This window comes from Palaemon carinicauda, chromosome 19 (genome assembly GCF_036898095.1).
Source record: "Palaemon carinicauda isolate YSFRI2023 chromosome 19, ASM3689809v2, whole genome shotgun sequence".
Lineage (NCBI taxonomy): Eukaryota > Metazoa > Arthropoda > Malacostraca > Decapoda > Palaemonidae > Palaemon > Palaemon carinicauda.
The window spans coordinates 73,437,853-73,452,852 of NC_090743.1; the positions used below are offsets into that span (position 1 = coordinate 73,437,853).

General features: G+C 35.0%; 1 protein-coding gene across 6 annotated transcripts in view; it reads left to right on the forward strand.

Annotated features, from left to right (window-relative positions):
• Nucleotides 1-15,000, forward strand: part of LOC137658673 (GATA-binding factor 5-B-like) — a 126,520-nt gene that overhangs the window by 41,834 nt on the left and 69,686 nt on the right. For 5 of the 6 annotated variants that reach the window (XM_068393621.1, XM_068393623.1, XM_068393624.1 and 2 more), the window contains 3 exons: nucleotides 8,341-8,640; nucleotides 10,077-10,314; nucleotides 11,721-11,828. In XM_068393621.1, coding sequence (XP_068249722.1) covers nucleotides 8,408-8,640; nucleotides 10,077-10,314; nucleotides 11,721-11,828 — 579 coding nt within the window. In that variant the 5' untranslated portion in view covers nucleotides 8,341-8,407. The remainder of the gene's footprint in view (nucleotides 1-8,340; nucleotides 8,641-10,076; nucleotides 10,315-11,720; nucleotides 11,829-15,000) is intronic. The other variant, XM_068393626.1, reaches the window with a different exon arrangement.

A 15,000-nucleotide genomic window follows, 5' to 3' on the forward strand; every position in this document is an offset into this window, starting at 1 on the left:
ACTGTAGCTTTCATGTGTTTAAACCTAACCTAACCGAACGTTTGCAAATAGTTTCCTAGTCCGAACGTTTGAAACAGTAAAATCGGGGTTTAATTGTTTTTCTTATATACATAAACGTCTAAAAGCTTAAAAATTTTGTGGGATTCGAACATCATAAAAGATATTCTTTTATGATTTTTACTATTATTTAACTATGTCACTTCTAGGGCAGATACAAATACAAACTACTAATCCAGTTCAATTGATCTATCTGGTGATATTACACTTTCTCCAAGAATACCATAATAGAATTGATCAAAATTGAGTGAGTGAGTGCCGCTAAGGTGTAGACATGTTTTGCGCGGAGCTCCGTTCAACACTCGACCTGAGTCGTGTTTTATCTTTTGTTTCTCTCTTAGAATATCACAGAAAAGATATTAGTTAATCTTATGGAGAATCCAAAGTGAGAAGAAACAGTACACCATGTCTGCCCCCAACTTGGTCTTCCTCATATGTGAAATCACGGAGGGAGACCGGAAATAATAGATAGGGTGTGATCGCAATAAGAAATGTACAGATAATCCATCATATTATACAGTTCGACAGTAAGGCCTTCCTTGTCTTGTAGTAGATGGCTAAATGTTACACCAAATTTGTATTTGTTTCTTTGTAAAGTTGCGTTGAAATTTAATTTTATTAGATTTAATGAGTATTACTTAAACCATCTCTCTCTCTCTCTCTCTCTCTCTCTCTCTCTCTCTCTCTCTCTCTCTCTCTCTCTCTCTCTCTCTCTCTCTCATTGTGTTTGCTAATGGTTATGAAAAAATTCAATAACTTCATCATGATAACCATTTTACGTATAATGAGACCACTTCACTGAATGTAAATAATTCCTTCGGAATGTGTGCAAGGCATCACTGATAATGAAATAAGAAACCTAAATTTGTTATGCTCTCACTGCGTAGGTGAAGCCAGAACAGCCAAGTAATATATATATCAAAATTGAAGGAAAACCGAGTATAAGAGAAGAGGCTCTGAGCGAACTAGACGCGAGAATTGCTGAATTGGAAAACAAATTTGCGGACCTCAGCCCACACGCAGCAAATTCCACCCTGACTACTGACCTCACTGAGAAAGTTCATAATCTTGCTATGAATCTGGAATCAACTAAGGCAACACTTCAAACATTAATGGACACAAAAGCAGATAAAATGACATACGCTGACAAAGTTAAGGAAGAAAAAAAAAAACGGTAATTAAACGAACACATACAGCATCTAAAATTACTTTAAGAAAACACGAAGTTGAGCAGGCACTTAAAGACATTCCAATACTTAACACGAGGCCAACTTCAAAGGGAAATGTTGTTGTAAACTTTGCTAACAAAATGATCAGAGAAGAGGCTGCAAACAAAATTCAGACATTAGCTTCCGACAACGAAACGAGAAAAATCGGAAAATTAAAAACTGAAATATTGATATGCAATGTGTACAATGATGAAGAGTAAGTAGTAAAAGCCTTGATTCAAAGAAATTATTACCTAGACCAAATCTAAAACATAGAATAGAAGATGTGTGGTACTGAAGAAAAAATGCTGCAAGTGGGACTACCCACTATGTGTTGAAATGTGATCCTGAATTTTGAAAGGCTATTCACGATAATGGTGACAAAGTTATGTTACGATGGGGTACTTATGACATACGTGATAGGTACCAGGGGATCTCCTGCCACCACTGTCAGAGGTATGAACATTTTGAAAATTATTGCAAGTTTAAAACTGATGGTAAGTCTGCAGGAAATGTTCAGAAAAACCTTCCACCAAGGAATGTAACTTGCAAATGCCAAATTGTATCAACTCCACAAAGTTAAACAAACCAAATAACCATAAAGTAAATTAAAGAAATTGCAAAGATTTTGAGTTGGAATTGAAAAGACTAGCAGAAAATACTGATCATGGATACTAAGGATGTCATAAACTATGGCTCCTTAAATATGTAATCTGTTGGTAACAAAACTATCAATACTCGATAATTGATAAACGAGAATTACTTGCACATCTAGCCTTATCTGAAACATGGTTAAATGTCTGTGACAAGGCTAAGATCACTGAAATGACTCCCCCCCCCACCCCCACCACCACCCACACACACACACACACACACACACACACATACCTTCTTTCACATTCCGAGAAAGGGTAGGTCTGGTGGGGGTGTCGGACTCTTTATTCATAAAAGTTACTCAAATCTCAAAATGTTAAAAAGAACTAGTGTAACAAGCTTTGAATATATAGAAATATACTTTACGCAAAAACCAGAAAAATATCCTTTGTAACAGTCTACAAACCTCCGAGAACAAATACTAGTATCATCTTTTAAGAATTCAGTGCATTCATTGAGATGATTATCAAGGAGAAAAATAAATTAGTTATTTGTGGAGACTTCAGTCTTTGGATGGATGACGCATCAAATCTTGACGCTTTGGCATTCAGTGAGTTTTTAGAATCATATTAATTTGTGAATAATGTCGACTGTACAACTACTTTAACTGGGCATACGTTGGACCTAATCTTGAGTGATGGAATGAATAACATTGTATCTGATATAAATGTTGAAGAAAAATGTATTATCTCACCAGTGCACAAACTTATTACGTTTAGACTACCTCTACAGAAACATGCAGTAGTAAAGAAAATAAACATCAGACATAAATCAAATTTTTCTTCTACCGTATCTATTGAAGAAGTTACAAAATTCCCTGTGATCATGATAACCAACGTTTGTTGGGAGCTACGACCACTTATAATAGAGTAAGTAAAAGTGAATATGATATCATGAGTCCACTCATGGAAAAGACTATAACTGTTAAAGTCCAATCTCCTTAGTTTCATGGAGAGACTTTAGTGAAAAAGAGGAAAAAGAGACGAAAAGAAAGAAAGTGAAATAGGTTAAAAACTGAAAGTACTTAGGTAGAATACAAAACTGCTGCATGTCAATATAACTACCTACTAAGAAGGAAAAAAGTGAATACTATAAGAGAAAAGATCCGCGAAGCAGCAACAGATATAAATAAGTTATATCGTCTCCTAAATGGTATAATGGGAAATGTAAACCAAAAAAAAAAGCTACCTGATGGATACAGTGACCAGGAACTCGCAAATATTTTCTAGTATTCTTTAAAAACAAAATTGAAAATATAACCAGGTCATTTGTAAATTTTCAACAACAGATTAATGATACACCCGATACACAGATAAGATTAATGAGAATTAACAACATAACACAAGATGACATAACCAAGGTTATCAAGAGAACAAAGAAAACAAACTGCGCGATTGATCCTGTGCCAATATCCGAAGTAATTGGAGAGAGAAACTTTTCTATTCTAGTAGAAATAATTATGAGAATAGCAAATGCAAGTATTGATGAATGTAAGTTTCCCAAATCTGAGAAAATGGTTATAGTCACACCGGTTCTGAAAAGTGTTGTGGATAACAAGGAATTAAGCTCATATAGACCTATTTCGAATCTATCCTTTATTTCAAAAGTGCTAGAATACGTAATTCTTGAACAACTGGTCAGTCACTTAGAAGTAATAGAAGCTTTGCCAGACAACCAATGTGCTTACAGAAAACTATACTCTACGGAGACAGCCATCTGCTCTGCTGTAAATGATATGGCGGAAATGATGGATGAAAATAAATGTGGTATTTTAATATTACTCGATCTCAGTGCTGCTTTTGATACAGTTGTGCATGAACTGCTACTAAATGATCTGCGGTTCATCGGCGTTGAAGATCAAGCTTTTGAATACCTGAAAGACTACTTGGTTGGTAGAAATTACTGTATACAAATTGGAAACTCTTATTCATCATACGAACCTTTAAACAGAGGGGTACCCTAGGGGACTGTACATAGCCCAATCTTATTTTGCATCTATACCATCAGTCTATTGAAAATACTACAAAGGCATGGTGTGAAGTTCACACTATTAACAGACGACACAAAATTTTACTTCTCCATAGATGATATAGACGACATTACTGAAACTCTAAACCGAATCCTTGATAGTGTTAGACAATGAATGACATATAAACAACTAAAATTAAATGAGAATAAAACTGAGTTTATTGTTGTGGGAGAAAAAAAAAACTGTGAAAAGCATGGGTGATATTCAAATAAACATAAATAATGACTCGGTACCGATATCTAGTAAAGTTCGTGATCTAGGCGCATTTCTTGACTGCAACTTGTCTCTCAATGCCCAAATAAATGTGGTAAAAACTGCTGGTTACCATCTAAGAAATATTGCTTTTATATTTTCAAAGAGACGAAAAGGTTAAAAATATACGAGATGTTTCATTTTTCACTTAATGTTTTCACGCTTTGAAATTGCGTGTTTCTGTAGGTTATTCGATGTGTGTGTGTTTGTGTGTGTGTGTATGTGTGTACGAGTGCGCGCTACTCGTTCAAGGGTAGGAAGCTTGCACAAGTTTATCTATATGAAATAAAAAATCTCAAAAATCTATGCTTTCAAAAACACCATTCGATTCCATCTGCAAACAAAAACTTATTTTCATCTTTGCTTCCGAAATATTGCTGATTATTGATCACTTCCGACCCAGCATTTGGCATCTCTATTGGTGCGGTGGTTTATCCGTCGTTTCGCAGCAGTCCCTGATTTTCAAGCGAGGGAATCAGAACTTTCGCTGGAGTCCCTGATTTTCAAGTGAGGAAATCAAAACTTTTGCAAGAATCCCTGATTTTCAAGTGAGGAAATCAGAACTTTCGGAGGAGTCCCTGATTTTCGAGTGAAGAAATCAGAAATTCTGCGGGAGTCATTGATTTTCAAGTGAGGAAATCAGAACTTTCACGGGAGTCGATGATTTTCGAGTGAGGAAATCAGAACTTTCGCAGGTGTCCCTAAATTTCTAGTGAGGAAATCAGAACTATCGTGGAAGTCACTGATTTTCGAGTGAGGAAATCAGAACTTTCACGAGTCACTGATTTTTGAGTGAGGAAAGCAGAACTTTCACAGGAGTCTCTGAATTTCGAGTGAGGAAATCTGAACTTTCGCAGGAGTCAATGATTTTTAAGCGAGGAAATCAGAACATTTGGGGGATTCCTTGATTTTCAAGTGAGGAAATCAGAACTTTTGCAAGAGTCCCTGATTTTCAAGTGAGGAAATCAGAACTTTCACGAGAGTCACTGATTTTTAGGGTGAGGAAATTAGAACTTTCGCAGGAGTCATTGATTTTCAAGTGAGCAAATCAGAACTTTCACTGGAGTCCTTTGTGGCTGATTTTTCGGGTGAGGAAATCAGAATTTTTGGAGGAATCCCTGATTTTTGGAGTGAGGAAATCTAAACTTTCGCGGGAGTCCCTGATTTTTCGGGTGAGAAAATCAGGACTTTCGCGGGATTCGTTGATTTTTGAGTGAGGAAATCAAAACTTTCACGGGATTCCCTGACTTTTCAGGTGAGGAAATCAGAACTTTCGCGGGAGTCGCTGACTTTTCCGGTGAGGAAATCAAAACTTTGACAGGAGTCCCTGATTTTCATATGAGCAAATGAAACTTTCGCGCGAGTCCCTCATTTTAAAGTGAGAAAATCAGAACTTTCACGGGAGTCCCTGATTTTCAAGTGAGCAAATCAAAATTTTCGCAGGAGTCTCTGATTTTCAATTGAGTAAATAAAAACTTTCGCTGGAGTCCATGACTTTCAAGTGAGCAAATCAAAACTTTCGCTGGGGACCCTGATTTTCAAGTGAGCGAATCAAAACTTACCGTTGGGGTCCCTGATTTTCAAGTGAGCAAATCAAAACTTTCGCTGGGGTCCCTGATTTTCAAGTGAGCGAATCAAAACTTACCGTTGGGGTCCCTGATTTTCAAGTGAGCAAATCAAAAATTTCGCTGGAGTCCCTGATTTTCAAGTGAGGAAATCAGAATTTTCACGGGTGTCCCCGATTTTCAAGTGAGCAAATCCAAAGTTTTGCTGGAGTCCCTGATTTTCAAATGAGAATATCAAAACTTTTGCTCGAGTTCCTGATTTACCAATGAGCAAATCAAAACTTTCGCTGGAGTCCTTGATTTTCAAGTGAGGAAATAAAAACTTTCGCAAGAGTCTCTGATTTTCAAGTGAGCAAATCAAAACTTTAGTGGGAGCCCTTGATTTTCACGTGAGTAAATCAGAACTTTCAGGGGAGTCACTGATTTTCCAGTATGGAAATTAGAACTGCCGCAGGTGTCACTGATTTTCAAGTGAGCAAATCAGAACTTTCATTGGAGTCCTTTATTTTTCGAGTGAGGAAATCATAAATTTCGCGGGAGTCCCTGATTTTTCAGGTGAGGAAATCAGAATTTTTGGAGGATTCCCTGATTTTCTGAGTGAGGAAATCTAAACTTCCGCAGGAGTCCCTGATTTTTAGGGTGAGAAAATCAGAACTTTCATGGGATTCAATTGATTTTTGAGTGAGGAAATCAAAACTTTCACGGGATTCCCTGACTTTTCAGGTGAGGATATCAGAACTTTTGCGGGAGTCCCTGACTTTTCGGGTGAGGAAATCAAAACTTTGGCAGTAGTCCTTGATTTTAAAGTGAGCAAATCAAAACTCTCGCGGGAGTCCCTGATTTTAAAGTGAGTAAACCAAAACTTTCGTGGAAGTCCCTGATTTTTAAGTGAGCAAATCAAAACTTTCGCGGGAGTCCCTGATTTTAAAGTGAGCAAATCAAAACTTTCGCGGGGTAGTCCCTCATTTTCAAGTGAGCAAATCAAAATTTTTGCAGGAATCCCTGATTTTCAAGTACGCAAATCAAAACTTTCGCTGGAGTCCCTGACTTTCAAGTGAGCAAATTAAAACTTTCGCTGGGGTCCCTGATTTTCCAGTGAGCAAATCAAAACATTAGCTGGGGTCCCTGATTTTCAAGTGAGCAAATCAAAACTTTCGCTGGAGTCCCTGATTTTTAAGTGAGAATATCAAAACTTTCGCTAGAGTCCCTGATTTTCAAGTGAGCAAATCAAAACTTTTTGCAGAAGTCCCTGATTTTCAAGTGAGCAAATCAAAACTTTCATGGGTGTCCCTGATTTTCAAGTGAGCAAATCAAAACTTTTGCTGGAGTCCCTGATTTTCAAGTGAGAATATCAAAACTTTTGCTCGAATCCCTGATTTTCCAATGAGCAAATCAAAACTTTCGCCGGAGTCCCTGATTTTCAAGTGAGCAAATCCAAACTTTCGCTGGAGTCCCCAATTTTCAAGTGAGCAAATCAAAACTTTAGTGGGAGTCCCTGATTTTCAATTGAGCGAATCAAAACTTTCGCGGGAGTCCCTGATTTTCAAGTGAGCAATTCAAAACTTTTGCCGGAGTGTCTGATTTTCAAGTGAGCATGTCAAAACTTTCACGGAGTCCCTGATTTTCAAGCGAGCGAATCAAAACTTTCACGGGAGTCCCTGAATTTCAGGTGAGCAATTCAAAACTTTCGCTGGAGTCCCTGATTTTCAAGTGAGGCAATCAAAACTTTCCCTGGAGTCTCTGATTTTCAAGTGAACATATCAAAACTTTCACGGGAGTCCCTGATTTTCAAGTGAGAATATCAAAACTTTCGCCGGAGTCCCTGATTTTCAAGTGAGCATATCAAAACTTTTGCCGGAGTCCCTAATTTTCAAGAGAGCAAATCAAAACTTTCGCTTGAGTCCCTGATTTTCAAGTGAGCATATCAAAACTTTCGCGGGCGTCCATGATTTTCAAGTGAGGAAATCAAAACTTAGTCGGGATCCCCTGATTTTTGGAGTGGGGCAATCAGAATTACCCTTCATATATTTTCGATTCATTCAATTCCTGGATCATATATAAGTCTCTTTACAGTAATGTTATCAATATACCTATTCTTTTTATTTATCTGGGAATACAGCTTGTCTCAAAATCATAATCATATTATCAATAACGTCATTGTTTTCATATTTTGATTATAGTTGTATTGTTTGTTGTAGCAGAGAATCTGCACGCAGAACACATCAAAATTTACATACTTTAACGGTATGCAATTGTATTCCTATAACTGTTACAAATAAGTACGTAATTTCACGAGTTTCTTTTTAATCTTGTTAAATGCATTATATAAAATTGTAAATATAAGTCTGATACACTTTTGAATAATTAATTTCAATATAACGACCAAAAATTGTATTCTCATAACCATGTTACAAATAACTACATAATTTCACGAATTTCCGTTTAAACTAGTAATAAAAAAAAGACCCATATCACCTATCTTGATAAAAGTTTTTTTTTTTTTTTTAAATATATATACTGTACTGTAGGTTTGGTACCCGTCATAAATCATCAATTTCATCATGTTTTTTTTCAGAAAGAAAATCACCCCATCAGCCTGACAGCCCAAAGCACTCCTCCATCAAAAACTGTAGATCAAAATCATGAGTTCCGACACAGCCAACTCTTCCCCTGGACCACAGCCATCACAAACTCAAGAACCAATCAAAGCAGAAAGATCCCCAGTCCAGGGTGCTCATAACGTCCAGGAACGTTCAAGCAGCAATGGCAGCATTAACGGTCCTCCGAAACCTGAAGTACACATCAGTGTATCTGCAGTCACAGAGACTTGGCACCAACCACAGTCCAGAGTGCCCACTCCGCACGATCATCCAGGGTATGTTAGGATGATTTCTCGCTCTAGATGTTCTTCCATATAATAAAATTACATAGTAAATACAGTTCTTCCTATTCATCGCTTCCATCATTTTCTATACAAGAATAAGTACAAATCTAAAGCTTTCTTGCAACTTAGCAGCTTAGAATTCTTCACTTCTTAAATAAATTATGTCATAATATGTCATTTAGGAACCGTGCAGTGTGGTAACGAATGATAAAGAACTATTGGGATGATGCGAGAATCCTAAATATAATAAGAAAAGAATAAATTCAAAGATATTCTAAAATACTGAGATAAAGTGGGCTAGATCTTGAGTAGAATATAATGGAAATCAATGTCATCTCTATTATTTGCATTAGAAAAGATAGACATTAGAATAGCTTTCCTCCTCAAAATTAGCTCTCACGTTCAAAAATAGCATAAACCATCATCAGTGTTCCAAATGACTAGCAAGAGTGCATCTCCAGTTAACAGCCTTGGTGTAACAGACACTGTTATTCGAATGGAATGAAAATGTATTAGCTTGACCCATTAGAGCTAACTATATTTCAAGCAACACAAAGAGAACAGGCCATGAGTTGTACGTGTCCCAAATGAAGATAATTAAATTTGGATTGTTAATTAGAAAATTCTACTAAAGTTTGTCAACTAATTACTAACTGTACATTTGCAACACATTTTACAGGCAATCTGTTGAACGGGAGTTCGATTGCCGTTCATGCTCACCATCCTTATTAGCTAGAAAGGGGGGTGTTGTCGGGGGAGCCTAAATGTTTACCTGTTGAGTCATCAGCAGCCATTGCCTGACGCTCCCCGGTCCTAGCTTAAGTGGAAAGGGGGCTTGGGCGTTGATCGTATGTAAATACGATCAGTCTCCAGGTCATTGTCCTATCCCTTGCCTTTGACATACATGAGCGACCTTAAAACTGGCATCCAATTTTGACTAAAGATTAAAATGAGCACAAAAGCTATGTGAACATAATATTAGGACAACACGTAAACAAGGCTATGAGGTTAACAGTGTTCTAGAAACCACCATGAATATCTCCCCTATATAATAAAGAGCAAGTGTCTGGATATATATATATATATATATATATATATATATATATATATATATATATATATATATATATATATATATCTTTCCAATCACGCTTGGTGGCACAGCCAGACGTATGACCTCTCGGTCTCTCCTCATCCCTCGGGTAGGGGGAGAGGAATTAGTCACACCCTGGTGAGAGATGGTGGAAGGGTTGAACCTGTATATATGAGCATGTGCGTGTGTGTATATATCTACCTAAAAATTTAGCCGTCATTTTTGACGGATCGAGTATACTAGCCTGTTGAATATTATCCTGTAAACCTATACCATGGTTTACATGTGATATGAAATTGCCTATTTATAATCATAAAATCCCAATTTTTAACAGAGGACTCAACCTAACTGTCCTGCCGGGGAGTGTGCACACGAGCGGGGGCGGACCCCCTTCAGGATCGTGCACGCCCGTGAGCGAAGTGGGCGTAGCAACGAATGTCATCATAAGAGATGACGTCAATCTCTCCTCTCGTACTTCCTTAAAACAAGAAGAAGAGGAGGAGCTTAAGCATGCCTTCACAGCCGCCCACGCGACAGCGCATGCGTATACGCATCCAGTGCCTAAGGCAGAGGTAAGAGAAATCGTGTTTTTATATAAAGTATATATATATAAAGTATATATATATATATATATATATATATATATATATATATATATATATACTTATTGTTTCTAGTTTACGCAAAATAGATAACGTATCAAGAGATAAACGTAGCTCGTGTACCTTAGATTTAGAATATGATGTCTGTATTACATTTCTATCTTATTTTCCCATATATATATATATATATATATATATATATATATATATATATATATATATGTACATATATATATATATATATATATATATATATATATATATATATATGTACATATATATATATGTATATACAGTATATACATATATATATATATATATATATATATATATATATATATATTATTTATATATATATATATATATGTGTATATATACATATATTTATATATATGTATATATATTATACATATATATATATATATATATATATATATATATATATATATAAATGAAAAAATTTGCACATATTCAAATAAGCCATATATTCTAATACCTTAATGTGTGGATTCTCTTACGCCTTGATCCCGAGGTCGGTAAAAGAATCCAGACATTATGACATTGAAATATGTGGCTTTTTTAATATACATATATATATGAATATATATATACGTATATATATATATATATATATATATAGAGAGAGAGAGAGAGAGAGAGAGAGAGAGAGAGAGAGAGAGAGAGAGAGAGAGAGAGAGAGAGAGAGAGAGTGTATGTTCAGGTCTACCCTTCTTAGAATTCAGTTCCCACTTATCTCTGAAGCAGTCGCTAAAATGTATTTAGTCATAGCTTCATATATTTTACATCATTCCACAATCGATAACAGATTTGCTCCAAGATCATAAAGATATGGCTGATTTATTTATTTATTTATTTATTTTAATTTCAGTTTGTAGCTTAAACTCAAAATCTAACATGGATAATTCAATAAATGTTTCAGACACTTGTATATTTGTAAAACTGAAAGTAGACTATCTTAACCAAATCTAACATAGATATTACAATAATAGTAGAATTTTTTAAAAGGGATAGACATTGGTAAGTGTTGTATTCTATAAAGAAAACGAGGCTGCAATATATCATACACCATAAGAAAGGTCTCAAGACATTACAAAAAGTTACTATCCAAAGCAGAAGCTTTGTTAATTGTTATCAGGAAAGAAATCATCACTAAAATTAAAAAGAAAATCATTAGAATCTCCTGCCATTTAAAAAACACATTTCGTTAGCCCCAACTTTACATCAACAAGAAAAACATCAACAACAACAACACCAACAACATAAACGTTGCAAATATCCTAAGTTAAGATATTCTATGAAAGTAGCTATACAATACATAAATTTGTCTGGAGTTTAATATTCCATAACTATTACAGGTCAAAGGAGAATTAGGGGCACCCTCCCCTGCTACTGCTACAACCCACATACCTGCCACTGTGCACGATCTTGAACAAGCCAATTATGTAAGTGAACAAGGAAACTATGTAAGTGCACAAGTTATTTTTCTTCAAGTATCTAATACTGTTATTTATTAATCATATGGTTTGTTGCCTTTCAATGTCATAAAAAACTTACGTGATATAACCTTAAAATAACTGTTCTCAAAAGAAATTTTCAGATTTCAATGATGATTATCAATCAAGTTGAAGAAACAAATATTTGAAAATAAACATAAAAATACCATAATGCTACAAACTACATTAATCGTAAAAGCCCAACAAAATCAAAGGTTAAAATTAACCGAATTCAGAATTTTCTCAAAAGAAGCTTGCAAATATATGCCGTTGGTGTATACCAACTCCAGCGAATGAAAGACAACATTAAAAACAAAGATACAAGGTGATCGCAGCTACTTCCATGAAACATGGTTGTATGGTACTTTGAGGGGATGGCATTATACAAGCAAAACCACAGCCATAAGGTACATGAGTGAGAAAACGTGTGGAACCAATTGTGATAGTTTAAACGCTAATTCCATGAAGACATTTACAAGGGGGAAGTTAGATATCAAATGAAATAAGATACAGGCTGACATGATCACTAATATACATTGGAGGTACCTCTGCCAATGATTAAAATATCAGGGGCAATGCACCAGAATATTATTTCATTGTAAAGTCTGCCCTGGTGGAGTGGTTCGCTCTTGAATGATTGATTGATTGACAGATTATCAGTTATCTGGCATCCTGACGCTCTTGAATGAATTGGCTGGTTATTAAGCACATGTCGTCAATCCAAGGTCTCGATGAAACTAGCAACAAAAACAGACAGGATCAGTTACTATCTTGCGTAAGGAAAGGACACCTCTCCGGTCACCTTTCTGAAACTAGTAACCTTATTGGCGACTTCTGATCACAAAAGTAAAACCTTTTAATGATCAACACTGCAGATTATGCAATTTATCAAAATGTTTTGTTTTAATCATGGTGATTTTTCTTCATGGCAGACTTGAAGCATAGTTGCATTACTCTTCGAATCTTTTAAGGTTCTTTTTTTCTGGAATCTTTAGTTACACAGTGTGATGCAAGTCAAGCTTTTCCCCTTCATTCCTTCTTTTTTAAAGGGGTGGAGATTTGGCAGCCCAGTGATTCAAATTTGACTCCTACAGAGCTGACCAGAATAAATTCTGGGACTATTTCTAGATGCCTATGTCATATTTTGACACCAATGCTGGAAATTTCGTCTGAGTCTATCCGTTAGGATTATTAGCTTATTTTAGATCTACAGAGAAATCCTACAAATGTTTGATAAGCTCTTTAATCAAATTCCCTCCCCCTTTTTAAAATGGAACAGACATTAAGCGGAGGCTTTTATTGACTAAGGTTTATCAATAAAATCAGGTTAGATTCTCACCATAAGCCACACATTAAATTTTAACTTTTCATAAGGAAACTGCTAATATTTAAGGAATGTTTAGTTATGAGCCGAGATAAATTATAATCAATCAACCAATTAGGGATTTCATCTCCTTTCCATCAAGTAAACTTAATGACAAAGCATTTGACAAGAAAAAATCCGCAATTTTCGTAAACTTATCGGTTAATGTCAACTGAAACTTTTGTCATTACTATGCTGTTAATGCCTTTATACATCCGTCAGGAAGGGACAATGTTATCACAATGTCTATACTGCAACAAAACAAATAATGTAAAGTATAAAACCATTTGGAATTGTTTCTTTCTCTGATAAGTCTCATACATAACAATTATTTGGTATTTAAGGAAGGTGCTTTATCATCTCATTAGAAATGAAGTCACAGATTGATAACGCATGACTTAGGTTGAACCTGGTGTATAGGCAGTCATGCTCATTTCAATTTAGTTATTTTTCTTCTTTAGACTGGCCTCTACATTAATGCATTTATTACTCATATAGGATTGCAGATTATCTCTAAATCTGGCCTGAAGTCTGTGTCACTTTCTTCCAAGAAAATATTCTTACTTGATATATCTTCAGACACACGTCTGCGGTGATGATCCTGACTGCACGTTGGCAATTTCATGATTGATTGGATCAGTTGTCATTATTCATGTTTCATAATAGAAACGGAGATCCTAACATTTATTATGCTTTCCCTACTGTCTGTTATTCATGTCTTTTCCTTGGACATTCTATGGAAAACTCCATTCAAAGTAAAATCAATATCTTAGCGACTTATTTTCTGGAATATAAAGGTATCTTGCAGGATGCGATCAGCAGCCTTTTACAAAAGTATTCCAAGCCAAAATGTTTTAATAGGCAAGCCTTATAGCATTTAATCACCAAATTAACATGCGTTCCATTCTTATGCACTTTGGAACAGTCTATTATGTTGAATAGACAATTTTCTTCTTTATTTATATACAATTCTCTGGGTATGGCTGAGTGATATGCTTTTACCAGAAACTCATACATTTCCTGTAAAGAAAATGTCACTCATATTACTGGTGATCGTATTTAGAAAATCATTTATATATCACTGTACTAAGTTAAGCTTTGACCATTTACCAATTAAAATTAGTTTTCTAAACATCCTATTTAGTCACTGGTTCCTTGTCTTCTTTTCAATAAATTTATATGTTTACATCACAATTTCTCTTCCACCTTTTGGAGGACAACGAATCCATTGAGGTTTCCTTGACATATCACTTAATTCAAATTATGACATGAAATCATGCTGATCACCCTGAAGTGTCGTGAAACGTAATGACCCTATTTTATTCATAAACCAATCACTGTCCTCCTATAAGACTTACAGCATCCTACTTTTTAAATTGATGTTGTAGCTAATAATAGTAAAAAAAAATAATAATAATAATAAAAATAATAATAATAATAATAATAATAATAATAATAATAATAATAATAATAATAATAATAATGATAACAATATCATTAATAATAATAATAATAATAATAATAATAATAATAATAATAATAATAATAATAATAATAATACTAAAACTTTCACTCTGCATCTACACAAAAATACACCCAGAAAATCTTAAGTATCGCATAATTATTATGTATCCTAAACTAAAGTTTATAAAGTGAGTAAAATCTTTCTATCAATTATTACAAATACAGTATGTTTTTTTTTTCTATTTCGCTTTGCATATCATGCAAAAATCCTGCCTCCTTTCACATCTGTTACATTTCATGTATTCCCTTCTTCAT